Raw genomic sequence first — 27,768 nt, forward strand, 5'->3', positions numbered from 1 at the left:
GCCTATCCCGTGGGCCTGGGCTGCAAGGACTGAAGTTTTTAGTGGACCCGAAGCCTTCCTACAGCAGCTGTTTCTGGAGGATCTGTTTGATTGTGGCCTGCTTTTTCTAGAAGCTCACGCTGCCACAGGGAACCAGAGCACAGGCACCCCTGCCTGCAGGGCCCCTGCCCTCCCGACTCTGACCACTTCTATCAAAGCTCCCTGAGGCCCTGATGTCCCGTGGCCTTCTAGTCCCTGCCAGGCAGCCGTGGTGAAACCTTACCGGCCCGCCGTCAGCGTCATGGGGACTCTCGACACTCTGCTGAAACCCTCACACACTCCCACACTTGGGTAGCCTCCGTTTGGGTTGCCTCCCGTCCATACTGCTTGGAGAGGCTCATGAAGAAGGTCCCAGGGCTCACTGAAGAGTCTCTTCCCTTTCCCACCCCAGCCACCTCACCCTTCCCCGCCAGGCTCACTCACCACAGTGGCACAGAGTTTTAGTTCAGGGACTCACCCATTCATTCTTCTTCTTTTTAAAACATCTGTTTGTTTATTTATTTATAAACAAGGTATGAGACGGGCTAATGTTTTTGTTTTTTGTATTTTTGGTAGAGACAAGGTTTCACCATGTTGGCCAAGCTGGTCTTGAACTCCTGGGATCAAGCGATCCACCCACCCCAGCCCGCACAGTGCTGGGATTACAGGTGCCCGCCACCAACCCAGCTAATGTTTGTATTTTTAGTAGAGACGGGGTTTCACTACGTTAGCCAGGCTGGGCTGGAACTCCTGGCCTCAAGTGATCCGCCCGCCTTCGCCTCCCAAAGTGCTGGGACTACAGGCGTGAGCCACTGCGTCCACCCAGGGGTTTTGGTTTGTTAATTTTGATGACCCTTATGGGGAACAAATCTTATCTTTAAATGTATTCAAATGATGTGCTTTTCCAAAGTTTCGAGACTGGAAAATATGCTGGGTTCTGTGTCCAGGGCTGAAGAGGATGTGACGGTGAGTAAAACTCAATCCTGTCTACGTGGGGGAGACAGACAAGGAAACGGGGAATATGGGGGCAGGTGTCACATTAAGGGATGCCTTGAAAGGACCCCTCACTCAACCTGGGGGTCCTAGAGAAGGTGACCACTGAACCAAGCTTAAAGGATGAGCAGAAATTGGGTGAACGTGGAGGCTGGGGATGAAGAAGGGGAATCGTGAGCAGGGCTAGGATGGAGGGAGTGTGGTAGGGTGAGCCAAGGACGGCAGGAACTAACCAGGGGAACTGAGAAGGGCTCCAATGGTGGAGGCCCTGGAGACAAATTAAGGAGTCCAGTGTAGGAGCCGTTAGGAGGTTTGAAGCAGGGGAGCCCGGGGTCCATGTACATTCACGATGGTCCCTTCTGAAGCAATACTCAGGAGGGGTGCTGGAAGGCTAGATGTGGGCTGCATGCCAGACCGAGGGACGAGAAGTCAGGCAGGGACTCACATTCTGGGAGCGTGGTGGTCAAAACGCTCCAAAATATTCCCAGAAAGGCATCGCAGAGGCCTGTTCCCCCAGGGCCGCCGCATGCCACAAGCTTGGGCCCAGCCGCTGCGCTTGCTCCCTGTAAGGATGTCACAGCCAGAGGGCCCTGGTGGACTGGGAGACCCTGCCTCCGGTGGGGACCACCAGTTTCCTCCCGCTAGGATGGAGAGTGTGGCCTGTGGTGCTGGCGGGACTCATAGCAGACCACCTGGGAGAACAGGCAGACTCAGATCGGCAGGGCAGCCCTCCCTGCCACGTTGGACGAGGAGAGTCTGTTCGGCAGAGGAGGCCGACGCCGCCCCAGAGAGAGGGTCTGAGACAGACATGGGGCCCTCGACGGATTTCCCGTTCCAGGCTCTGAGCCCTCCTGAGGGCCCTTGGACTCCAAAAGTGCGCTTGTGTCTCTATAATAAATGCTCACGTTTCAAATCCTTCCGCTGACCTAAGTGGGTTTTCATTCTTGCCATCAAAAATGGTGACTAAGACAGTGGCCGTGCCGTAGCCCTGATGGTCTGGTAAGTGGGTCTCTGTCCCCTTGAATTGGTTTAACACTCATTCCCAGGGTATGGCATGGATAGCAGAGGCAAGAAAGAAGAGGGGCCTGACTTCTTGCCTGAGGTTTCCCTGAGAGTGTCTGAGCTTCTTGCCGGCCTGTTCCCAGTGTGGCTGCGTGAGGCAGCCAGAGGGGCCCAGGGGCTTTCTGGAGGGCAGAGTTCCTCCCCTTGCTGAGGTCTCCACCTCTGCCCCGTCTTCCCCACCTTGGGGCTGTGGGGTTCCAGGAACATCGATCTTCTGGAGATGGTGAGTCAGGGTGAGCACGTGGCCCCAGGAGATGTTTCCAGGGCAAACGGGAGCAGCTTCTCCTGGTCAACCAAAGAATTCCCCATGGAGGTCAGAGGGTGCGGGGGTCAGCAGGAGCAGAGAAAGTGCAGGTATACCCAGAAAGATGGGAGGAAAAGGAGGGTCCAGGACCACCTTGGCCTCCCGTCCCCACTTCCAGAAGCCCTCCAGCTGGGTGACCTGCCCACCGCCAAGGCCCTTAGTGGCTGCCGCAGGGGCACCCATGCTTGTGAACAGTCGTCACCCGCCTGCGTGCTGGGCTTTTCCAGGGAATTCAGGGAGAGCAGTGGCTTCCTCGCCTCCTCTGCCCAGCTCCAAGGCTGGATCCTGAACCCCACCTGCTCTCCGATGCAGGGCTGGGGGTGGGAGGAGGCAGGGGCTGACCGGCGGATCTGATGATAAATTGTTTATCAGGATCCCGCTGGGGAAGGGGAGCTGTCGTGTCCGCTCCTGGCTTGGCTGCTAACTCAGAATAGTCCTTTCTTCCATGCATCTATTTCTCCGTCCGTTCAACAGGCAGATTCAGCATCTTCATCCGGCCCTGGGCTGAGGAAGAGGCTTGGTATGTTTTTGTTTATCCCAGGGGAAATCTTATCTTCAAACCACAGTGTTTTTACCATACACACAAATAAAAACAATAGCAGTAGCCAATGATTGGCTTAATTAGGACAATAATGGAGAAGAGAGAGAGGGTGGGAGTGGAGCACCTGGAGCCAAAGCGCTTATTTCCCAAGTCCCCGAGGGCTTTCAGCACTAACCAGGAAGCTGGGACCTGAATGCCCCACCGCTGGTGCGCTGGAGTCAGAAGATACAGAAACGCCTAAGAGGCAGGTACTCGGGTGAGGGCTGTGTGCATCTTGCTGCTGATGGGGGCGTTAGAAAACCATCCCAGGGGAAAGCGTTCTTTTTAACAGCCTAAATTGGAGGGAGAAGGAGAAGGGAGAAGCGGTGAGGCCCTGGAGAGACCAGTTCTTCCTCAATGCAGCCTCTGGGGAACCAGGAGCCCCCAACATAGATACTGGGCTCAGGTGAGTCGGGAGGAAGGGCTGTGGGCGGGCCTAGGTGGGCACAGCCTGCACTGAGCTTCACAACACGGTCATAGGCAGTGTGGCCAGGGGCCTCTCTGCACATGCTGGGGTCGGAGCCCCACAGGAGGAGCTGGCCCTGGACCCTCCCTGGGGTCCACAGCCTGCTCCCACCAGACCTAGGGTGCCAGGACACCCCTAGACTATTCTTCACTGTATCCCTGATCCTCACCTCTGAATCACCCTTTGATGAGGCCCCACTTCCTGTGTCTCCCCACTGTTAACTGGACTATGCCTTCTACCACTGTGTTCTCTCGTCCCCTGGCTCTGAGAAAGCCGCAGAGGCAGCAATGGGGGGTATAAGAGCTCTCCTGCGGGCTCAGCCCTGATTCACAGGTAAGGCCCCAATTGCCTGATAACCCTACCAGAGACAGCCAGACATCCCTGAGCCACTCACCCACCCTGCAGACCATCCTGAACTATCGCCCTGGGCTGAGCTTGGGGGTCCTGGGAGCCACGGAGCCAGCCCTTTTCTCCAAGGCTCCCAGTCAGGGGCAAGGAGCTGCCGTGGAAACTCACAAACTTCGATTACTTATGTAAATACGAGTAACACACGTTTAGTGCACAGCAATGAGGAAGTACACGTGAGCAAAAGAGAATGAAAAATTGCCGGCAACCCCACTGAAAAATGACTGCCGTTTACTGCATGTACTGGTCTGTAATCTTCTTTTTTTTTTTTTTTTTTGTAGAGATGGGGTCTCGCTCTGTCGCCCAGGCTGGAGTGCAGTGGCACAATCTTGGCTCACTGCAAGCTCCACCTCCCGGGTTCATGCCATTCTCCTGCCTCAGCCTCCTCAGTACCTGGGACTACAGGCGCCCGCCACCACGCCCGGCTAATTTTTTTTTTTTTTTTTTTTTTTTGTATTTTTAGTAGAGACGGGGTTTCACGGTGTTAGCCAGGATGGTCTCCATCTCCTGACCTCGTGATCCGCCCATCTCAGCCTCCCATCTGGTCTGTAATCTTCTATGTGTGGAAATGATCACCGTTTTACACCTTTACTGCGTGTGCTGGCCTGTAATCTGCTATTTGCACTTACGAGTGCATGTGAGTATTTTTCAGTCACAAGAGACATTTCCACAGCACGTTCCTTAGCAACTGCCCAGTGTGTGATGTAAGAGGCTCATTTTGCCAGTTCCTCAGTGGTGGCTTTCAGGACTGTTTCTGATTCCCTCCAGCCCTTCAGTGAATTTTCCCCATGGCCTGCTCAGCTGCAGGCGACTTTCTGGGCATTGGGCATACAGCTGTTCACAAAACAGAGATCTGTGCCAACACATTTCTGGTCATATCCTATCAGTTCTTTCAATTGCTGACTGGATGAGGTACGCCAGGCCAAAGGGCACACCTCGGATTTGCCCTCCCAAAGGCCTGTGCCCGTCAGGGTGGGCCTGTGTTCCGGATCGGCCCGGCAGTGGGCACCGGGCATGACCTGCAGGGACAGCGCAGGTTCCAGATGAAGCAGGGAGAGCAAGCCTGGGTCTTGGCCCTGTGTGCCTGGTCTTATGACCATTTTGGCCAGGGCTTCACCAAGCAGCTGTTTTCCCAGCTCCCAGACTGGGCTGCTGGAGCTGGGCATGGAACAGAATATTTGAAATGGGGCCACTCTAGGCAATCCCAAGCTGCTGAGGTACCTTTTGGACCCAGCTCAAGGCAGCCGTTGCCTGCAAGGATCTGGGTGGTGGGGAGCCCAGGCTTCCACCCAAGGCCACCAAGGGCGGTCCCAGCCTGGCCCTGCCCCTACCCTGTGCCTCCACCCCTGCCCTTCCTATGCTCCAAGGCAGTTAGGGAGGCGGGAGGCCAGGTAGCTCAGGAACCCAAACCTGTTGGGCAGGTTTTGAGAGCTGTGGAGAGAGGGACAGAGGCTGGAGAAGGATGCACGGCCTGCCCTGGGCTTGCCTGTTCCCTCCTGAGCCTGAGCCTGAGCCCCTTACCTTCCTGACCCCATGAGGCACGCACTGGCGCTGCTGGCTCCCCTGCTGGGCCTGGGCCTGGGGCTGTCCCTGAGTCGGCTGGCAGTGGGGGCCACAGACTGCAAGTCCCTTGGCCCGGCAGAGCCCCTGACATTCACCCCAGCGGCCAGGGCCCGGTGGCTGGCCCCTCGAGTTCGTGCGCCAGGACTCCTGGACTCGCTCTACGGCACCGTGCACCGCTTCCTCTCCGTGGTGCAGCTGAATCCTTTCCCTTCAGGTGAGTGTGCACCTCCCCAGCGAGAGCCTCAGCATTTGGGTCCCCAGCCAGGCGTCCTCTGTCCCCCTCTACCATGAGATGTGCCCAACCTACCAGCAGGCACTGGCCGTCTTCCTGGGGTAGAAGGCGGAGGATCCGGGGCGGGCTCCAGAACCTGCTGTGTGACTGTGGGTAGCCCTCGTTTCCTCTCTGAGCCTCAGGTGCTCTGTCTGTAAAGTGAGGAGGTCACATTAGAAATACATTAGACCTGACTCAGACATCCTCTGAGTCTAGTGGTGCTTGGGTTGGGTGGTCCAGGAGTGGCTGAAGGACCCTCCCAGTTTTGTCCCTTGCTGCTTGAGGGGAAGAACTGCCAGGCCAGGCCCCTTCTCCGCCTTTGCCCAGGCTCAGGACTGACCTGTAGGGTCCAGGAGGAGAGGTCTGCAGCCTCTCCTCTCTCACCCTCCTGTGGCAGTGCTGAGGTCAGGGCAGGATGGCGCAGGGCTGCGGTGATGCAGCCTCCTGCGAGGGTGCCATGGTGGTGGCGGGAGCCCTGCCTCAGAGCCACTTTGCCCTGGCAGTGGGGAGAGGACGGACACGGGGCAGGGCGGTGGCTGCCCCCAAATCCTCAGCTTGGCTCTTTCCGGTAGAGTTGGTAAAGGCCCTGCTGAATGAGCTGGCCTCCGTGAAGGTGAATGAGGTGAGCAAGCTGGGGAAAGGTACTGGGGGAGGGAGTTCCGGGGTGAGCAGCAGGATGGGAGCAGAAAAGCCCCCAGTCCGCTCAGTCCACCAGGCGGGGGCTCGGGCATCCTCGCCCCTCCTCTGTGGGCCCTGCCGTCCGCAGACCTGGATGCAAACCACAGCTCTGCCATTTACTGGCAATGAGGTTTGCAGGGAGTTGGAACTTCCTGAACTTCAGCTTCCTCCTGTGTAAGATGGTGATGAGCAGTAAGAATGCGGTCGCCTCTGGGACGCGTTGCATGAGATGCAGGCCATTCCCCCAACAGCACTCCCGCCCCTTCTGGTTTCCCTCTGGACTCCGGCAGAAGCCAGGGCTGGGCAGTGGGGGTCGGGTCGCCCCTCATGCCCTGCCGCCTGCCCAGGTGGTGCGGTACGAGGCGGGCTACGTGGTGTGCGCCGTGGTCGCCGGCCTCTACCTGCTGCTGATGCCCACTGCCGGGCTTTGCTTCTGCTGCTGCCGCTGCCGCCGGCGCTGCGGGGGGCGAGTGAAGACAGAGCACAAGGCGCTGGCCTGTGAGTGTGCGGCCCTCATGGTCTTCCTGCTGCTGACCACCCTCTTGCTGCTGTAAGGCACTGCCCAGAGCCCAGGCGGGGCGGGCGGTGGCCCCAGGCTCCCTCTTACCCCGCAAGCACCTCCCTCCTCCCTCCATTCCCACAGGATTGGTGTGGTCTGTGCCTTAGTCACCAACCAGCGCACGCATGAACAGATGGGCCCCAGCGTGGAGGCTGTGCCTGAGACCCTGCTTAGCCTCCGAGGCCTGGTCTCTGATGTCCCCCAAGTGAGCACTGTTACCCCTCACCCACATGTGCCCCTGTGAGCACCGGGCCCGGGCAGGACAGAGCCGAGTGGGCTCTTGCTGGCCCATCAGCAGCACATCTGAAAGCCGCCTCCTGTCCCACCTTGCCTGAGAGTCCACCACCCTCAGGGCGGATGCCATAGGGGCAGGGAAGGGGCCAGGGACAGATGGGGGTCAGGACTGCGGGTGACCAGGAAGGGCAGCCTCAGGGCCTTGTGTTTGCCTAGGAGCTGCAGGCCGTGGCACAGCAGTTCTCCCTGCCCCAGGAGCGCGTCTCGGAGGAGCTGGATGGTGAGGGTCTCGGGGGCTGGCAGGTGGGCCGGCTGCAGGGCCCCTGCTCGGGTGCCTCGGTGGGGGCCTCTCACTCCCTCATTCTGGACCCCACCTGGGAACAGGCTGGTAGAGGTGGGGATCAGGCCGGCTGGAGAGCAAGAGTGGCCACCACTCAGCTGCTGGAGGAAGAAGCGTGTTGCCCCTCCTCCACTCCCCTCCACCCGCCGGCTTCTGCAGAGCCCGGTGGGGCCTGGGGAGGCAGGATGGGAATGGGGAGGCCCCTCCATCCTTGGGGCCTCACCCTGCAGACTGCCGTGTGCCCTGCAGGTGTCGGTGTGAGCATTGGGAGCGCGGTCCACACCCAGCTCAGGAGCGCCGTGTACCCCTTGCTGGCGGCCGTGGGCAGTTTAGGCCAGGGTGAGCTGAAGCCGCCCCTGGATAATGTGGAGCCCAGCGGGTGTCCTCCTGGGAACGGTCCCACCTGCCCTCAGCCCTGGATTTCCTGAGCCGCCTCTGCCCCACCTATACTTCCCCATCGCTGTACCCCAGGATCCAGCCCCCCTCCCCTGGCTTGACGTACCCAGGGGCAGTTTCCACTGTAGGCAGGAGGTCAATGATTTGCAGGTCCCTTTGGCTGGGGGAGGGGAGTTCTGGGATGCCTATGGGGGCCACCGTTCAGGCTGGGTGTGGGTCTCTCAGCCCTGCAGGTCTCCATGCACCACCTGCAGGCCCTGAACGCTACAGTGGTGGAGCTGCAGGCCGGGCAGCAGGACCTGGAGTCAGCCCTCCAGGAACAACGGGACCGCCTCCTCCAGCTGCTGCAGGAGGCCGGGTGCCAGGGAGACTGTGCAGGGGCCCTGAGCCGGGCCCACGCCCTGGAGCTGGGTGCTGACTTCAGCCAGGTGCAGACCCAGGACAGAGTCCTCTTAAAGTCACGGAGGGCCGGCCACCTGCCGCTCCTGGGATCCGGCAAATTCCCAGTCCCCTTCCCCCATGTTCCTCCCTTGCCCCACCCACCCGGGGTTAATGCCGGTCATCCTGGCTGTGGGTGGAGTGCTCCCCGGGCCGCGCCCTCTGCGTGAGCTTCACGTGTGTGAGCTCCTTGAGTTCTGGCTGCGGCCAGGGGCAGTGGGAGCCATGACAGTCCCCATTTTACACTTGAGGACATTGGGGTTCAGAGGCACCTGCCCCCTGCGTCCGCCCTCAGGGATCCCCTTCAGGCTTCTCCTTGAACTTTGTAATAACCCACCTTCCCCCATTTCAGGTGCCCTCTGTGGACCATGTCCTGCACCGGCTGAAGGGAGTCCCCGAGGCCAACTTCTCCAGCATGGTCCAGGAGGTGAGACCACCCGGTCTGCCTGATTCCTCCCTCACCTGCCAAGTGAGGGCCTCCATTTCCCCCTTTTGGGCAGGAACCCAGTTGAACCTAAGACTTGGGGCCCCACTCACCACACAGCACCCTGGGCAGGGGACTCCCGACGACCACCCTTGGTGTGCACACAGTCTGTGCTCGGAAGGGAGAGCTGGGACCTTTAAGGCAGCAGGCGTCTGGGGTGGCAAGGGAGCAGTGCCCAACCTGAGCCCAGGGGGCAGGCGGCTCCCTCGGGTGGAGATGGGCCAAGGGGGAGGACTCGGTGTTGTGAGTCAGCGCCCAGGACCCAGGACCTGGAGCTGGGGAAATGGTGAGTCAGCTGTGCTGGGTGGCTGGAGTGGAAGGTTCCAGAAGGAAGGAAGTCAGAGCCGAAGCTGGAAGGGTGGACTGGGGCTGTATCTTCAGGAGCTAGACCTGGCAGTTGTGTGGAGGACAGCTGAGAGTTCACTGCAGTGGTGGGAGAGGGATGGGGGTAGGAAGAAGAGGTCCGGGAGGAACAACCTTTTAGAAGTTGAGTCAGGCTGGGCCAAGGGAGGGGAGAGGAGGGCAGTGACCAAGAGAAAAGAGGGAAGCTGGGAGCACTGAGGGGGGCCCTCCCTCTAGGCCTGGTGACTTTGGGGTCTCCCAAGAGGGAACACTGGGCAGAGATGGGGAGGCCCATCCCTACTTGGTTCCTGCAGGAGAACAGCACCTTCAACGCCCTTCCAACCCTGGCTGCCATGCAGACGTCCAGCGTGGTGCAAGGTTAGGCCGCAAGGGTCAGAGGCAGCTGCCAGGCACAGCTTCCCGCCCCACCCCTACCAGAGAGGCTTGTTGAGAGAGGACTGGGGTGGCGGGGGACTGTCCTCCCTCTGGTTCCCAGATGTTCTTCCTGCCCGCTTGTCTTGTTCCTGGGCCCCAGGGTGCCCTCCGCATCCCACAAGTCCCCGCTACTTTGGGCAGAGCTGAAGAAGGCAGTGGCCCAGCAGCCGGAAGGGTTGAGGACACTGGCTGAAGGGTTCCCAGGCTCGGAGGCAGCTTCCCGCTGGGCTCAGGCACTGCAGGAGGTGGAGGAGAGCAGCCGCCCCTACCTGCAGGAGGTGCAGAGATACGAGACCTACAGGTGCTGGGCACCCGCAGGGTGGGGTGGGGCGGGCAGCCCAGCCTCTATGCCACGCTGACATCCTGAGCCCCATTCCCAGCCCTTATCAGCCCCTGACTATACTGAGCCTCTGTGTTTGTTTGTTTGTTTGAGACGGAGTCTCGCTCTGTCACCCAGGCCGGAGTGCAGTGGTGCAATCTCCGCTCACTGCAACCTCCGCCACCCGGGTTCAAGCGATTCTCCTGCCTCAGCCTCCCAAGTAGCTGGCACTACAGGTACCCGCCACCACGCCCAGCTAATGTTTGCATTTTTAGTAGAGACAGGGTTTCACCATGTTGGCCAGGACGGTCTCTATCTCTTGACCTCGTGATCTGCCCGCCTCAGCCTCCCAAAGTGCTGGGATTACAGGCGTGAGCCACCGCGCCCGGCTGCCTCTGCATATTTTTAAGCCAAGACCCCTGACTCCACAGGCTTCCAAGTCCCTACCAGGCTGTGTGCCCTCGGAACCTGAGCCTGGAGATGACACAAGAGCAGTAGGGCCTCAGGAAGGGTCTGTATCTGCATTTCTGAAGCCCCGGCCTTGGGGTTAGCGGCCACACCCAGCCACCAGGTCCCACACCTGTCCATCTTGGTGCCAGCCGCCTGCCTTCTTAGTGACACCCGTGTCCTCTCTGTGGCAGGTGGATCGTGGGCTGCGTGCTGTGCTCCGTGGTCCTGCTCGTGGCGCTCTGCAACCTGCTGGGCCTCAATCTGGGCATCTGGGGCCTATCTGCCAGGGAGGACCCCAGCCAGCCAGAAGCCAAGGGCGAAGCTGGAGCCCACTTCCTCATGGCGTAAGAGAGGGCTGGGAGAGGGGAAGGGTCCCCCCTTACAGGGCTGGCCGATTACTCTCGCTCCTGAGCACAGCTCCCGTGGCTGCCAGTGTCATCATCTGAATAAAGGGGTTGAACCAGAGCAGGAATGGCCAACAAGGAGCTCTTGCCTCCTACAGCAGGGGCAACTGCCATAGCATCTAATGGGCACTCCTTCCCCTGAGTCAGACACAGCCTAGAGTCCTCACCCCAGCTTCCAGGCGGCCCCCACCACCAATAGGCAACAGCACCAGAGGTGGAATCTGTTTGCCAGCCCCAGACTAGACGGTCTCTAAGGCCAAGGCTGCCACATACAGTTGTACAGGCTGTTCACTGAACAAGAGTGCCTGGCTAAAGAGGTAAGTGGGGGCTGAAATCCACCCCACGTTTTACTTTCCAAGCCTCACAGCCTGACGTAGGGCTGTGCCTACCTCATAAGCCCTTCGAGCCTCCTGGTCTAAGATCTTTACTCCTCAGGCTCTTCCCTGTCAGCAGGTCATGCCTGGCCGTGCCAGGTGACCCTTTTGAGTGCTGGGTCCTGGAGCAGGTCACCTCCATGGGCCCCAGGCACAGAAGTCAGCAGTCTTGGCTCTTTGGGTTTTGTTTTGTTTTTTGTTTTGTTTGTTGTTGTTGTGACAGGGTCTTGCTCTGTCACCCAGGACGGAGTGCAGTGACACCATCATGGCTCACTATAGCCTCAACCTCCCAGGCTCAAGTGATTCTCATGCCTCAGCCTCCCGAGTAGTTGGGACTACAGGCGTGTGCCACCACGCCCAGCTAATTTTTAAAATTTTGTAGAGACAAAGTCTCACTCTATTGCCCAGGCTGGTCTCATACTCCTGGACTCAAGCTATCCTCCCACCTCAACCTCCCAAAGTGCTGGGATTATAGATGTGAGCCCAGCTAGTCCTGGCTCTTTGAACAAAACAGCTGTTCTCTCCTCTAGGCTGCCAGGGCCAGCCCGGGCACCAGGCACAGGGTGGGGATGGGGCGAAGGTGAGACCGGGACAGTCAGGAATTCTGGGTTCTCCCTCCTCCCCGGGAGGCCAAGTCCTCCAAGCTCCTCTCCTCTGAAGGCTCTGTCCTGGCGCCAACTGGCTGAGCAGGCTGGCCCTGGGGTGCGGGTGGGACAGAGGGTGTGGTCAGGGCGGCCAGTCCCTGCTGTCCGTCAGTCCTGCCTCTCGCCTTCCACAGAGGCGTGGGCCTCAGCTTCCTCTTTGCTGCCCCCCTCATCCTCCTGGTGTTTGCCACCTTCCTGGTGGGCGGCAACGTGCAGACGCTGGTGTGCCAGAGCTGGGAGAGCGGCGAGCTCTTTGAGGTGGGCCCATCTCTGCTCACAGGCCCTCCTGGGGAGGGAGGTGGGGGCAGTATGGGCAGACAGGAGGGTTGGGGGAAAGTGGTGGTCGGGGGTAAGAGGGAGAGAGGGAGGGGAGAAGTGAGACAGACATGGCCAAAGAAAGAGACAGAAACCCGCCAGTGGACGGTGGAGGGAGAGTCCCTGAGATGCTGCCCAGGCCCCAGGGCAGGGACCTGAGAGATGGCACCCTGACCCATGCCCTCTCATCTCCTAACACTGTCTGGGAGCCGGCGCCCTGGTGCCCGGTGAGCTGCAATGCTGGACTGGGTTCTCTGCAGAAGATCGGACCGGCCTCCCCTCCTAGGGATTCGTGGGAAGAGCCCCTGTAAGGATTTAGGGTCCAGAGGTCACCAGAGTTAGAGGCCAGGTGTGAGCTGGGCTGAGGGGATGTTTCCTACCCCTCGTCTCTGCTGTGCCACGGCGGCACAGCGCCAGGCCCTAGGGGACCCGGCTGGCTTTGCCCCCACCCCGCTCTGTGCCCACTTCTCACTGCCCCATCCCCAGTTTGCAGACACCCCAGGGAACCTGCCCCCGTCCATGAACCCGTCGCACCTTCTTGGCCTGAGGAAGAACATCAGCATCCACCAAGCTTATCGGTGAGCGGACAGCCTGGCGGAGCTGGAGACTGGGGAAGGAAGGAGACCGGTGTCCCTCAGGGGACCGGCCCTCCCGCCACCCCCAAGGCTCATCGTCTGCACCCCTCACTCCTCCTCAGGCAGTGCAAGGAAGGGGCAGCGCTCTGGACAGTCCTGCAGCTCAATGACTCCTACAACCTGGAGGAGCATCTGGATATCAGCCAGGTGAGAGAACGTTTCGGGAACTGTGAGGAGCCCTCCTCAGATCCCCTCCTCAGATCCCCTCCTCCGGTCTTTTTGCCTCTGTGGAGGCACCGTCTCTTTGAACCCAGGAGACCCGAGAAGTCTGTGTGAGCGATTAAGGTGCCCGAGGGCAGAGGCCCAGTCCCCAGCTCTGGGGAAGGTTCCGGGTGTGTGGGTGGGTCCGTGTGCACCTGGAGGCTATGTCCAGCCCCAAGCACAGCCAAGGTGGCAGCAGGAAAAGCTGGTGACAATGAGCAGGAGGACGGGGGGCACACGTGTCCTGACTGAGGACAGGCATTGGCCGGGATGCTCCACTTGGGAGGGGGAGGCTGGGGAAGGACGTGGCAGTGACACGGACGGCGGTGGGTCTGGCTAACGCTGGGGGAGGGCCTGCCAAGCTCACGGGGTGGGAGGTGGCGGCGGCAGGATTCCACCCCCAGGCTGACAAACCAGCCTCTTCCTGGAACCTCTGGGCTTTGCTGGGACTTGATGTGCAGAGCTGGAGACGCTCGCCGATGCTGGCGAGAGACCGTTCTAGAACGAAGGCAAGGAAGGGCTGTTTCACAAGAGGGATGGACGTTGAGAACGGGATTCTCATGGTGCACAGAAGCCAGAAGACATTCCCTCCTCGACTTCCAGGCTCCTAAACACATGCTGGGGAAACCCCCCATCCCCGGCCCCGGTGCCCTTCTCCCTCCCCAGACACAGAGCATGCTAACTCCTGATTTTGCACCGTCCCGGGAAACCCTTCCAACCCCTGGATCAACCAACCAGCCTCGGCCCACGGACGGCACAGCCACATGGCCCAGTCCCAACTCTGTGTCTTGAACTACACAACCTGGGACAGTCACGCAGCTCACTCCTCCTTCCGCATCTTTAACCAGACAGGAGGCCGCTGGAGCAGACGATATCTCAGTGCTAGGCTGAGACACTGCCCTGTGGAGGAAGGCTGGCCAGGGAGGGAGGGATGAACCAGGGCCCTGGGCAGAGGAGCCCCCATCCCCTGCTGGTGGGAAGCCATGGCTCTCGAGGGGAGGAGTCCTGGGCTTTGGATTCGGATGCACTGGGCAGTCCTTTGAGGCCACCTGACAACGCACCCCAAGTGGTTGTAAGAATCCTCGTCCTCAAAGGAGATACGGATGAGTACGCAGACATGAGTAGGACACAGGGCTTTCCAGGGCACGGGGAGGGCACCACGCACCTCCCCACTTCTCGTGAAGCTGCTGCCACTGATGCCTGAGACACGGCCCAAAGGCCCCCACCCGAGACGGCCAGGCCTTTGCCCCTCCAGGAGAAGGCAGCCCGGAGGGATGCGGGGAGGAGAGCCAAGCTGGGCCACAGTCTCTAACCAGCTGTGTAACCTTGGCAAGTGGACGCTCCACTCTAACCTCAGTTTCTCATCTGTTAAACACTCAGGCTGCATTTTATGACGTCTAAATCTCTTCCAGTGATAGTAGGAAAATGCTGAGGCTCTTTCCTGAAAATGCAGTTGCGTGCATTCATTCATTCATTCATTCACTCATTCACACAACTAACAAACTTGTACCCTTCCCACCATGTATGAGCCTCTGAGTTAGATGCTGGGGGTTGGGGGCAGAACAGGCAGGCAAAGCCCCGCTCTCGTGGAGCTGACAGCAATGAACAATTAACTTACAAGTAACATCATTTCAGAGCAACAAGCGCTTTGAAGGCCTCGACACAGCTGACGGGATAAAGAGGGGATGGGAGAGCTATTTTATTTCGGGTGGCCAGGGAAGGTCTGTGTCTTGGCCCAGGCCAGGTCTTGGCATTTGGGACAAGGGCCTACAGGGAGCCTGTCTGGGGCTTGGGGTGTCCAGGGCAGGGGGCCCTGAGGGCCTGCCATGTGAGTCTGTTCTTGCATTGCTATAGAGGGATACCTGAGGCTGGACATGGTGGCTCACGCCTGTAATCCCAGGACTTTGGGAAGCTGAGGTGGAAGGATTACTTGAGCCTAGGAGTTCAAGACCAGCCTAGGCAACATGAGGAGACCTCCTCTATACAATTATTTTTTAAAGCCAGGTGTGGTGTTTTGCACCTGTGGTCCCAGCTACTCGAGAGGCTGAGGTGGGAGGATCACTGGGACCCAGGAGGTCCTGGCTTCAGTGGGCTGTGTTTGTGCTATTACCCTCCAGCCTGGGCAACAGAGCAAGACCCTGTCCCCTCCCCCAACCAAAAATTTAAAAAAGCAACACCTGAGGCTGCATAATTTATAAAGAAAAGAGGTTTCAGTGCAGGCTGTACAGGAAGCGTGGCACCAGCACCCGTTTCTGGGGAGGCCTCAGGGAGCTTCCACTCATGGCGGAAGGCCGAGGGGAGCCAGCGCATCACACAGGGAGAGCGGGAACGAGAGAGCCAGTGCGGAGATGCGAGAGAGGGAACGAGAGAGCCAGCGCGTCACACAGGGAGAGCGGGAACGAGAGAGCCAGTGCGGAGATGCGAGAGAGGGAACAAGAGAGCCAGCGCGTCACACAGGGAGAGAGCGAACGAGAGAGCCAGTGTGGAGGTGCCACGCTCTTTCAAACAACCAGGTCTCACGTGAACTAACTGGGCAAAATCTTACTCATCACCCGGGCAGCGGCACTAAGGCCTTCGTGAGGGATCCGCCCCCGTGATCTAGTACCTCCCACCAGGCCCACCTCCACCCCCAACACCCGGGGGTCACATTGCAACATGAAATTTGGAGGGGACAAATATCCAGACCATATCGCCTGGTGACCGCCTCGCTTAGGGGAGCATCTCTGGGGTCCTAGCTCAGCAACTGGGCATGACCCCCACCCTGCCCCCACCCTCCCAGTACACCAACAAGCTGTGGCAGGAGTTGCAGAGCCTGAAAGTAGACACACAGAGCCTGGACCTGCTGAGCTCAGCCGCCCGCCGGGACCTGGAGGCCCTGCAGAGCAGCGGGCTCCAGCGCGTCCACTACCCCGACTTCCTCGTACAGGTCAGCGGTGGGCACCTCAGTGGGGCTTCCTCGGCCAGGTGGTGACGGAACGAAGGGGCCCACAGAGGAGCGGGGTGGGCATCTCGCCTTATCCCGGCTCTGGGCTCTTCCACGTTTCCTGGGGCCTCTTCCTGTGGAGGTGTCCCCAGATCATGTGCCCCTGGGCCCGTCCTCCTGCCACCACCCAGGTCACATGGGAATGGACACCCTCTCCCCTAACCCAACAGCGCGTGTCGCTGTTCGTGGTTCTGAACCCACAGTGGGAAGTCGCCTCTTCCTTGAGTTACACCAGAGGTGCCTTATTTGTTCTTGTTGTTTCTGTCTCATTGGGAAAATGTCTGAAATATTTCACAGTTCCAGGGAAAATCCACTGTGACTCATGCGTCACAAAACCCTTAGCTGGTGTCAGTTCTGTTTGATAAGACGGGATTTGGAGGCTGGGAGCGGGTGGTTGTGGGCCCCACGGGAGCTGGGTTCATCCCTCCTGGCCTCTCCTGTGCACCTGCAGATCCAGAGGCCTGTGGTGAAGACTAGCACGGAGCAGCTGGCCCAGGAGCTGGAAGGACTGGCCCAGGCCCAAGTGAGAGGGAAGCAGGGGCCCCCACTGGGCAGCAGGAGAAACGGGGGGCTTGGGAGGCAGGAGAGGGTGGGAGGATGTGAGGGCAAAGGCAGGGGACTGAGGACCACCACCAGTGAGGCCTGAGGCTCCTGACCCCTGGCTGGGCTGGAGGGTTTTGCAGCATCACTTCTTACTCAAGCTCTGCCACCCACTGGCTGTGTGGCCTTGGGCAAGACATGCAGCGTCTCTGAGCCGGAGCTTCTTCATCTGTTGGGTGGCCTGTCCTCCGTCTCAGAACAGATGAAATAACTTTCTGGCCTCACGCAGTTGGGCAGGTGTTTCTATGTGTGCCACTGCGGGATTTGCTGGGACAGGGGCTGTGAGGACTTTGGGATGAATGAGATGTCATGGCAGTTGCCCTTGAGGGGAAAAATAGCATTTTATATTTATAGCCATTTAGGGTTTAAAAGTTCTCTTTGAAACATCCCATAGGCCCCGCAACAACCCCACAGGGTGGGCAGAGCCAGGAGCACCCTCAATTTCCGCAGGTGCCCCTGCAGCTCAGGCATGTTCTGTGACTGACAGGGACACCCAGCGAGCTAGAGTGAACTTAGAACTTGGATCTAGGCCCCCCCAAACCCAGATCAGGCCCTGGAGCTTATGGAGGCTTCGGTTTTCTGCCTCTCACTTCCCCTTGGTATGTCGGAGTGAAAGCCTGGGTGAGGGGTACATGTGTCCTGGGTGGGGCTGTTCTGATTTTTATATCCTTTCAGGGCAATTCTGTGCTGGGGCAGCAGCTGCAGGAGGAGGCCCACGGACTCAGAAACCTTCACCAGGAGAAGGTCGTTCCCCAGCAGAGCCTTGTGGTCAGTTTGCAGGCCCAGGGAGCCTGGGGCCTGGGGGAGGGGAGAGCTGGAGAGGGGACAGTGAAAGGGGAGGGAAGCTCTGAGAATCTGTTCCCTCCCCTCCTCTCCCCTCCCTTCCTATCCTCTCCCCTCCCCTCCTCTCCCTTCCTCTCCTCTCCCCTCCCCTCCCCTCCCTTCCTCTCCTCTCCCCTCCCCTCCCCTCCCTTCCTCTCCTCTCTCCTCCCCTCTCCTCCCCTCCCCTTCCCTTCCCCTCCCCTAACCAGCCCTGATCTCTTCTCCACAGGCGAAGCTCAACCTCAGCGTCAGGGCCCTGGAGTCCTCTGCCCCGAATCTCCAGGTGGCTGCTGGTGGTGGGGACGTATGGTGGAGCAGGGGGGCTGCAGAGGGAGGCAGGAAGTAGGAGCCCATCTCACTCTGGACCTCAGAGCTCTGCCCAGGTTGTGGGTGGGGTCGGGAGGAAGATGGGGGTGGCGGCAGAGCCTGGGGGATCACCACCCTTGGCCTGTCTGTCGGGGCTGAACCCTCTCCTGCTGAGTGTGCCTCGGTGTGTGTTGAATTAATGAATGGATGCGTGAATGTGGGGCACTGAGTTGAGGCTCTCGTCCCCTCCAGCTGGAGACCTCAGATGTCCTAGCCAATGTCACTTACCTGAAAGGAGAGCTGCCTGCCTGGGCCACCAGGATCCTGAGGAATGTGAGTGGTGGGTGGGATGGGGAAGGGGCTTCCCCCGAGACTTCTCCACTCCCAGCTTCTCACTGTGGCTCCCAGGAAAGCTGGGACCGTCCTCAAGTTGCCACGCATGGGAGGTGGCGCGGGCGGGGGGCTTCCGGGACCCCTGGGGCCCAGACCTCCTCTCCTTCCTGCAGGTGAGTGAGTGTTTCCTGGCCCGGGAGATGGGCTACTTCTCCCAATACGTGGCCTGGGTAAGAGAGGAGGTAAGTGGGGCCTCAGAGCAATGACCGATTCCCTGCCCCAGCAGACCAGCTGTTCCCTCTGCTCAGCCCTGCCCCCGCCCCCAGAGCCCCTTGGGGGTGACCCAGGCCTTCAGGATCAAACCCAAACTCCCAGACCTGGCATCTGCACCCCTGCTTGCTGGCCAAGCTCTGCCCACCCCACCTCTGTTGCAGCCCTTCCCTTAGCTGAGTGTGAGCAGGGTTGGCGTTCTCCAAAATGTTTCCTCACACCTGGCCTGCAGGTTCTTCCCTGGGCCGGCCCCTTCCCCAGCTTGTCCAAGGCCAATCCTCAAAGCCCACCTCCCGCTGCAGACCCTTGCTGAACACAGCCTCTGCAAGCTGTCTGGACCCCACACTAGGTGGCAGGGGTCTGGGTGTACCCTGAGTGTGTCTGTGTGCCTGTGTGTGTGTGTGTGCACGCATGCACACACACGTGTTGCCTCCCCAGTGAGAGTGGCTTGAAGCCCGGTGCTGGGTCGTAGTAGGCCAGGCTGGTGAACAGATGGAAAGGGGAGGGCCAGCGAGGAGCCTGTGGGGTATGTCCCCATCTGTCTGTACCTGCCTCTCTGCATGTGTGTACGAGTGTGCGGTGGCCCCAGTGGTGTCCCCAGGCCTATCTGCGTCCCTGTCAACCACTCTCCCTGAATTGAATGTGGGTGTGCACCTGTGGGTCCGGGTGTCTCTGTGTCACCTGCCTCGTGTTGGCACCACAGGTGACTCAGCACATCGCCACCTGCCAGCCCCTCTCCGGAGCCCTGGACAACAGCCGTGTGATCCTGTGTGATATGGTGGCTGACCCCTGGGTGAGTGCCCCAGCTCATCAGGCCTCGTCCCCAAGGCTTCCTGCTCTCGGGGAGGGCCGGGTGAGCAGGGTGTGAAGCCAGGCATGGCCCCTGCCCCGGCTCTGATGACCAGGCAGCTGGGTGGGGCTGGGTACCACGTGGGTTGGTGAGCCGACCTCAAGCCCTGTTGCAGAATGCCTTCTGGTTCTGCCTGGCGTGGTGCACCTTCTTCCTGATCCCCAGCATCATCTTTGCTGTCAAGACCTCCAAATACTTCCGTCCTATCCGGAAACGCCTCAGGTGAGGGGCTGCCAGGGCTGCGGGCAGCGTCAGGGGCCAGGGAAGTGTCCTTTCCGCGGCCAGGTCCCTGTCACAGCCCCTCCTGAGGCCTCCCAGGCAGAGGAGGCTCATGGCCGAGCCCTGGAGAGCCAGGAAGTTCCCCCGTACGTCTGCCCCTTACCCTTCTTGCTGCATCCGTTTGGGCACAGATTTGAAGGACCCTTCCCATCCCCCCGAGGGCTTCCGAGGAGAAACCCTCAGGGCTCTGGGTTTGTCCCTGTGTCTGGGCTGAGGGTCTGGGGTGAGGCCATGCTCTCTCTGTCTTCGACGCTGCAGCTCCACCAGCTCTGAGGAGACTCAGCTCTTCCACATCCCCCGGGTTACTTCCCTGAAGCTGTAGGGCCTGTGGGTGAGTTTTCCCCAACGTGCTTAATTGCTCCCTGCCAGGGATTGAGGGAGTGGGGCGGGGAGGGGCTGGGGCCTGGGGTTTCTGGGGCCTCGGAGGGCAGGAAGGCTTGGGCACATGGTGGGGTCTGGGTGTTGGGTGTGGCCCGTCCAGCAGCGGGGCTGACAGCCCTGTTCTCCCCTCCCTCCTCTTCACCCGTTTCCTTCTTAATGCGTGACAGGGTGAGCTGACCCCAAGGCTGCCTGTCCTCCCCTTTGGTTCAGCCTGGGCCACAGGACTTCGGTAGCTCTTGCCCCAGAGCCCAGGCTGGCATCGGGGCTTGGACTGTCCCTAATTCCGGCTTACCTGGCCCGACCTTGCCTGCTCCTGTCCACCTCTTTCTGCTCACGACCCCCATCATTCGCTCTCAGAATCACGTGGGACTTCCGTGCAGCTGCAGAGCCAGCAGGTCCCTCCAGGTGCCACCCCTCACCCCCCCTGCTGGTGGCGTCCTCACGGGAAGAGCCTGTTCTCCACCTGCTGGAGCCTGGACCCTGGGGTGGGATAGAGTCCTCGTCCAACCCCACTGCCATTCCCGTGTGTCCTCCCCGTGCCAAGCCTCCCTCTGCCCCTCTCTGAGCTCCTCGCCCCCCACCCCATCCTCATCTGGCCTCCCCGCTGGCTCCCACTTCCTGCTTATGCCCTTCCTGGCCCTTTGCTTCCTCCCTTTGTCCCCTCATCACCATATCCCCACTGCTACCTTGCTGGCCCAGGGGACCGCCCTGCCCAACCAAACCACTCAGGTGACACCACTAATCAGGCAGGGGCACCGTGGCCTAGGTCTGGGCTGGCTGCAGGCCCTGCCTCATGGCCCCTGAGCCCTCCACTGCCCCAGAGCCCTGGGCCCTCTGCAGATCTCATCCTGGATTTATTGGTGCCCAGCGGGGTGACGGAGGCCTGTCTGAAGGCCGAGCCTCACTGCCTGCACCCAGGTTAGAAATGGGGGTACCAGCACTTAGCTCCTCTCTGAGTGCTGGCTCCCGAGGAAGGGACCTGGGGGCCTGGGCCACAGTGGGGACTCGCCCTTATCTCTTCAGAAGGAAGCATCTTCCGCAGCCCCCACCCAGCTTTCTTAGGAGTGGTCTGGTGGCCAGAACAGGGTTTTGCACTGCCCCTTCTATCCTGCGCGTGTGGCCGAGGGTCATCCCCAGCCCATCCCTGTGTCAGCCCTGAGTGCTGGACGCTGTGTTCCACAAATGAGGAAGAGGAGAGAGAGAAGAGATGGACAGACCTCAGATCCATTAAAGCATTCTCACTTCCCTGAGACTTGGTTCTGGGTCCTTAAAACCAGGTTTCCTCGGCTGGGGCCCTGTACACAGTTGGTGTTTAATGAGTGTGTATGGAGAGGAGAGTTCTAAGGTCACCTCTGGCTGCAGGCATCCAGGGGTTATTCCAGCAATATGCAGGTAGGGCGTGCATCCCAGCCTGGGAGCCTGCTGTCAGGAGCAGGCAGACCTAGACTCCCAGCCTGGCTGTGATACGTGCTCGCTCAGCTTCTCCGTTTATAAGATGGGAGAAGAGTCACAGCCTCCGCAAAGAGTTGTGCAAATCAAATGTGATCATTCACGGAAAGCGGCCTGGACAAAACAAAGGCTCAGTAGGTGGAAGCTTCCTGTTGTTATTGTCGTTGTTTGCCATGACTGCTCTGGGCCGGAGGTAGAGCTGGTGTCTGGGCGTGTACAAGGGAAGAGGGAGACAGGCCTCTGTTCAAAGGCAGAAAGTCCTTTCAGATTGTGGTGGGCTGGGTTTCAGGGAGTGTCCGTGTTGTTTGTTTTTGTTTCCTTTTGTTTGTTTGTTTCGAGACAGGGTCTCGCTCTGTCACCCAGGCTGGAGTGTAGGAGTGCAATCTTGGCTCACTGCAACCTCCACCTACTGGGCTTAAGCGATTCTCATGCCTCAGCCTCCCAAATAGCTGGGACTACAGGTGCGTGCCACTATGCCTGGCTAATTTTTGTATTTTTTGTAGAGATGGGGTTTTGCCATGTTGCCCAGGCTGGAAGTATCTATGATTAACTGCATCTTATAAACCAGCTACAAGTTTTCTTCTAGAAATTAGAATGGTGCATGCACAATGTATTGTTATCACTGTCAGAAGAGCATCCTTGAATGTAGCGTGACTGCCTCTTTTTTGCCTTTCCTAGAGGGTTTTTTTTTTTTTTTTTTTTCTCGTTACTCATCTGTTGACCTACCTGGGGGAAGTAGCACCCTTGCATTTAAAAAATAAAATTGATGGGATTACAAATGGAATAGAAGCCATTTTTTAAATATTTTCAGTTTTCTTTCAAAATTACCTATTTTATCTTTTATCTATTTGAACATATTAAGCATAGTTACTTTAAAGTTCAGTTAGTCCCTTATATGGAGCCTCCATTAGTCTGTTTCTAGTGCCTGTTGTTTCTCTTGTTTTTTGTTAGTTTTGTCCTGTCTCCTCCCATACTTGGCAATTTTTTTTATTGAGTACAAGTAATTTCAGGTCTGGGATAGAGTTACCTTCCTCTGTGAGGATTATGTTTACATCTGGCAGGTGGCTGGGGATGCAGTGAGCCAGATCTCTTTCATCTACTTGTAGGGAATGAGATGATTTGAGTTACTTTAAGGGCTGGTCTACTTCTGATTCATCCGTATTCATCGGGTGAAGCCCACTGGGGCTCCAACCGGAAGCGTAAGACATTTGCCAGGTAGCCTTCCTGTGGGGGCTTCGCAGTATCTTCTAGAATCCGCAGACCCCCTACAGAAAACGTAGTCCCAGATGCCGTGCGTGTGTCTCTGAGTTGCCTCCTTTTCCTAGATCTTGGCCTTGTAATTCTTCACTGCTTTGTTTCCTTCCCAATACTCTCAATTAGACTTAAATATATATATGTACATATATTTATTAAATAAATAAATACATATAACTTTAAAAGCTGTTCAAAATGCCCGCCACCCCACTCCCCCACACACACAGAGTTTGAGCAGCTTTTTAAGTTGTCCTGAATTGGGAATTACGTCCAAATTACTCAGTCCACAGTTATTAGAAGTAGTCCTAAAAAATTGACTTTGATGTTCCCCTTATAAACTGGGAAAAAGCTGCCACTGTTTGAATTTGGTGTCCAGAAACTGGGGCCCAGCTAATGGAACACTGTCTTTTGCAAAGGAGTTTTGTTTCGAGAGCGCCACCGTAATACTGGTCACCCGGGGATGGGGTGGCACTCGGCAGTTGGCAGAGAGACAGAAATAGCCACAGAGAAAGATAAATTACCTATTTCTCTGGCTTTTAAAATTCTGGAATCCTGAAATGCTAGTGCTACTTTATATGCGAAACAAAGCCCCTCTGAGGTCACAGTCTATTTCTTCTGTCCCACGACAGTCTCTGAGGGAGCAAATTCTCATCTGGTTGAGCAGAGGAAGCTCCAGGAAGTTCCATGGCTGGTTCAGGGTCTCAGAAGTTGAAGCCCAGCCAGGCTTTGGAAGCCCGTCCCCGGGTCCTGGTGGCCCTGGAGGTTTCTTCCTGGAGGCAATGCCAGTTCCCATTCCCTGTGGGCATGCGGGAGCGAGGCCCTATCTCCAAGGCGACTTGAACCAAGTGTCCTTGCTGTCCCTGTAGCAGGGATGACAGACTGGGGGTGCTAGGAGTTCTTCCAGACCCTCCAACCTGGCCCCCCAGCAGAAGGCCTCATGATAGATTCTGCCAAAGAAATGCCAGATGGGCCAGGGTGTCTGAGGTCCCAGGTGGCTGCTCAGGGCGGCTCCAGCTGGCTCGAGGTGTACAAAGGGAGCCACGTGGCCAGGCAAGAGCCTGCTCAACTACCTGAAGGGACAAACACTGTGAGTTAATATTTATTTACTGAGTTCTGAGCATAAGTCAGGAAGCGCTTTCCATGAATTAACTGGGAGGCAGGTGTTGTCATTTACCTGCCCGGCAGTTGAGAAAGCTCAGGCAGAGACTGGATGTGGGCGGAGTAGAAAGAGCAACACTCCTCCCAATGAATCAGCGGAGAACAGTGCCACTCAGGTCACATCTGAGTCTTCTGGAATCAGCCCGAGGCCCCGCTCTGGGCGAATGTGGACAGCGTCCCCCTTCCCTGCTCTCCCCGAGCCAGGGCCGTCCATTGCTTCTAGCCTGAGTGCCAGGAACTGAACCAGGAGGCTGGTGGCCAACCTGGTGCACACAGCACCTGCTGCCAGCATAAAGTTCCTTCTCCATGGTCCCAGCCCTTCCTAGCACATGCTGGGTGTGCCCGTCCTTGGGCGGTCCGCACTCATCCGTCTTACAAATGCTGGCCAAGAACTGCAGCTTGGGTGAGGAGGGAGGGAGGGGGTGAGTAGAGGGTGGGGCCCCATCTGAGCCCTTGACCTCTGCCCATGAGTGAAGCAGAATTTAGGGAAGAGGTGGCTGAGCCTCTACCCACACTGAGGGCTGGAGTGGGAGCCAAGGAGTCAGGCGCTGAGGTTAGAGGAGGGAGGTTTCAGGGAGGTGAGCTGAGTCCGAGGTGTGTGGTCAGCCGCCCTTTCTTCACTTCAAGCTGCAAGGAAAGGGGCTTTAAAGAAAGCCGCCAGAGAGCTTCACGGTGTCCCCTAAGTTTGAGAAATCCCTTGGACTGATGCCGCACCCACTGCAAAGTCTCAAGGGCAGTCAGGCTGGCTGCCTTGAAGGCAAAGCTAAGGAGAGGGCTGGCGGCCCAGGTGCGGGCCTCCCGTGACAGTTGGCATGGAGTCTCCTAGGTCCAGTCGAAGGAGGCCGCCCAGAGAGTGAACCGACCTCAGCCCAAGAGGAGGCAGAGTTCTAATTAGGTACTGGGGGCTTGTGGGTTCCCTGAGGCCCGTGTGAAACACTCTAGTCGGGGGACCATGAGGCCAGGCTCCGAGGACCCTTGGAGGAGCCCACAGAGAAAGAGCGACAGCTCTCAACCTCTGCAAACCCAGAGCACAGCTCAGCTGGAGGCTGCTGTGCCCGCCGCCCGCCCCAGGCCGCCACCCCCAGGCCCAAGCTGGGTGGGGAGCAGGAGAGTTGACAATGACATGGGCCTGGATGGGGGCTGAGCCTGTGTTGTGAGATGTGAAGTGATCAGGACCATTTGTATTTTCTTACCAGGATGCACCCAGCCGGCCAGGCTTCTCTCTCTCTCTTTCCCCCGCCTTGTACCCCTCAGTCAGGGCCCAACAGAAAATAGGGCCTAAGGAAAAGAGCCCTGGGCTGGGGGCTCCACAGCTGGGTTTGGGGGCCTGGGGAGGAGGGGCTTGAATTTGGGCCTGGAATGCGGGATCATGAGCAACAATGGAGGAAGGTGCAGAAGGGCGGGGGGCACCATGAGCCACTCGCCTGGGGAGGACAAGAGTGAGGGCCCTGGTCAGCTGAAACAGCCCACGACGGCCTCCTGAAACACTGTGACGAGAGGAAACCCAACCTTCATCCGGGCTTGAAATCATCCCTTCCTTTCTCACCTCCAAACTCCCCCCAGCCTCGGTTTCTCCCCATAGCCCCTGTGTGAGGAAGCCACAGCGGGAAACAGGGCTGAAGCGTTCCTAGCGGACAAGACGAGGTCCTCTCGAGCCTCCTTAACCTCCTGTGGGTCTGACACACCACAGAGAACCCTGGGAATTGCCAAGGCTGTCTCTGGGAAGCCTGCAGATGCCCGTGTGCCCACACCAGGGCCGCCTCTGAGCCCACGTGGGAGTCCCAGACCCCTTTCTCCTCCCCTTCTCATTCCTGTGTTCCCCACAGGCCCAGGGGAGGGCCCCAGCTGGGAGTGCCTGGGGCCCTGGACAGGCCACTGAGGAAGCGGGGTGTGGTGGCAGGGGGCACACACGCTCCACCTCTGCATTTTACGAGGGGTGCCCACCTGGGTATTAGCTGCAGTGGAAGGTTCACAAGGCCCGAGCAACTGGTGGGCCCAGCAGGGCAGGGCAGTCGTCCCAGGCCTGCGGTGTCGTACCTGTGAACGCCAAGGACAGCGCATCTGAGTGTGGGATGTCGGTGAGGGTGCCAAGCAGGGGTGAGCGACTCTCGGGGGTGCTGCTGTGATGAGTGGGCTCCTCTGCTCCTGACTCCTCCGGCCAGGCCATCGGGAAGACCAGCCCATCATGGCAGTGCAGTCACCGATTTTCCAAGCTGCTGTGTAAGCTGTGGGCACAGAGTCACCAGTGGGATCTCAGCACCCGTGGTGCTCACTCCGGGAAGAAGGCGACAGGCTTTGGGCCCTGGCTTTACCACTCCCTAGCCTGTGACTTGGGCAAGTAATTTAGCTTTTCCGGGTCTCACCGTTATCATCTGTAGAGTGAGATAATGACACTTTTCTCCCAAGGCCACTATGAGGACTCAAGATGCTCGGTGAGTCCCTGCTTGCGGAGGCTTGCTCAGAGTCAGAAGGGCAGGACTGTCCCAGGCGCTGAAGGGAGGATGGGGCTGGGCATGGTGGCTCACGCCTGGAGCTCCAGCACTTTGAGAGGCAGAGGCAGGTGGATCATTTGCGCCCAAGACTTTGAGACCAGCCTGGGCGCCATAGTGAGACGCCATCTCTACAAAAAAGTATAAAAATTAGCCGTGCATGGTGGCATGTGCCTTGTAGTCCCCGCTGCTTGGGAGACTGAAATAGGAGGAGTGCTTGAGCCTGGCAGGTCAAGGCTGCAGTGAGCCATGATCACACCACTGCACTCCAGCCTGGGTGACAGAGTGAGACCCTGTCTCAAAAAACAAAAAGCAGATGAGCTCCCAGGATGCTGGCCCTGAGCTGACAGCCATGAAGGGGCCTCCCTCCCTCCCCCACTTCCTGGGGTGCAGTGTGGGTGGGGCGCGGGGCAGCTGGGGAGTCCTCCAGGCTCTGCGGAGCCCCTTCTCCAGTGTGAAGTCCAACCTGTCCTGAAGTCGCACAGGGCCAGACACCTGGGCTGCCGCCTCCCCTCTGGAAACCTCCTCCTTGCCCTGGTGGGTTGACAGCTCCGGGCTATTTTCTTCCCCTGAGGATCTGAAAGTTGGAGCTAATTGGTTGGCTCAAAAAAAAAGAAAAAAAAAAAAAAAAGAAAAAGGGCATGCAAGCACAATTGTGCAGGCTGCGAAGGAGGGAGGCATCCCAGGGCTTCGTCTCCATGGGAACTGCTGGCACAGGCTGGCTCCTCTGGGCTCCAAAAAGGGAAACTTGGCAAAGATTTCGGGCACCTGGCTCCTGAGTGGTTTGCTTGGGGGCCAACCAAATGCCCAGGAGCTGCCCGGCCGAGGGACGGGACAGAGCCCCCTCTCGCAGGGATGCCTGGGAGCCCTCGCCCCCATCCCCCACCCTCACACCCCAGGAGATCCCATCAGGTCCTCGGCTGCCCTGGACGCGTCCCGACTTGGGAGCTGGGAGGGGCCCAGCACAGCTGGAGAGCATGAGCAGCTCATGCACTGGGGAGACACCTACACTTCGAGGCCCTAGGATGGGTGAATGGGAGGTAGTCAATGAGGGACAGATGAGAGAGGTGGAAGGACCCTGAGTGTCATCCTGAGGATGTGACCCTGGTGGCTGTCACTGTTTCTGGGTTGTGAGCCCCAGACCAGCACGTTGCAGACCAGCACCTCAGGCCAGGACCCTGAGAGAGGACGCTTCAAATGCTGGGAGCACGGCTCCCTGCTCTCCTGGGGGCCCCTTGGGCTGAGATCATCATAAGGGTGCCACCGTCCTGTGTCTGTAGAGCGGCAGGCAGGACGGGGGCGGTGGGGGTGTCCTGACTTGCTCTGGAAAATGCCTCCGGAAAAGATCCGTTCCTTTTCCCCTTCCACGGTCCCTCCTGGGCACTCTGGGTTCAGCTGCGGCTCCTCCCCACTCCTTGGGGCAGAAACTCCTGCCCTGAGCGCCCCTCTCCCCAGCCCCAGTTCCCCGCACCCCCTGCCCCCATTCTTCCTTGGTGACCAGGAAAGGCGAGGAGCAGAGAAAGAGGCAGATGGCAGAGGAGGCCCAGAGAGATGCTGGTGACAGGGTAGGGGAGAGGCCAGGAGAGCCAGACAGAGGCGCTCGACAGACTCTGAGAGGCCGGATTAGGGGCCATGGTGGGGGGAGAGAGAGAGAGAGAGAAACAGAGGGAGAGAGAGAGAAGAG

General features: G+C 58.8%; 1 protein-coding gene and 1 long non-coding RNA gene across 12 annotated transcripts; one reads left to right on the forward strand and one right to left on the reverse strand.

The window, feature by feature from the left end:
• Positions 1–512: 512 nt before the first annotated feature.
• On the reverse strand, positions 513–8,112 carry LOC144333665 (uncharacterized). Its single transcript, XR_013402577.1, has 3 exons — positions 7,976–8,112; positions 5,699–5,814; positions 513–2,881 (listed from the first exon to the last, which is right to left on the reverse strand). It is a non-coding gene; the product is annotated as an uncharacterized LOC144333665 (long non-coding RNA).
• PROM2 (prominin 2) lies at positions 4,255–20,984 on the forward strand. Of its 11 annotated transcripts, none has more exons than XM_015112846.3 (24): positions 4,255–5,605; positions 6,235–6,284; positions 6,688–6,890; positions 6,984–7,104; positions 7,350–7,413; positions 7,723–7,812; positions 8,095–8,297; positions 8,660–8,734; positions 9,448–9,511; positions 9,710–9,869; positions 10,529–10,681; positions 11,894–12,017; positions 12,561–12,652; positions 12,772–12,856; positions 15,690–15,836; positions 16,345–16,416; positions 17,169–17,261; positions 17,545–17,598; positions 17,874–17,954; positions 18,128–18,196; positions 18,928–19,017; positions 19,190–19,296; positions 19,612–19,684; positions 19,902–20,984. In XM_015112846.3, the coding sequence occupies exons 1-23, from the start codon at positions 5,362–5,364 to the stop codon at positions 19,673–19,675; spliced, it is 2,505 nt and encodes an 834-aa protein (XP_014968332.3). In that variant the 5' UTR covers positions 4,255–5,361; the 3' UTR covers positions 19,676–19,684; positions 19,902–20,984. The 11 variants fall into 11 exon arrangements, with proteins under 11 accessions (XP_014968332.3, XP_014968333.3, XP_077814910.1 ...); XM_015112847.3 differs by having other exon boundaries at positions 20,092–20,984; XM_077958786.1 differs by having other exon boundaries at positions 5,199–5,605; positions 6,688–6,838.
• The last annotated feature ends 6,784 nt before the right edge of the window (positions 20,985–27,768 follow it).

Source organism: Macaca mulatta, chromosome 13 (assembly GCF_049350105.2).
Source record: "Macaca mulatta isolate MMU2019108-1 chromosome 13, T2T-MMU8v2.0, whole genome shotgun sequence".
In the NCBI taxonomy this organism is placed as follows: domain Eukaryota; kingdom Metazoa; phylum Chordata; class Mammalia; order Primates; family Cercopithecidae; genus Macaca; species Macaca mulatta.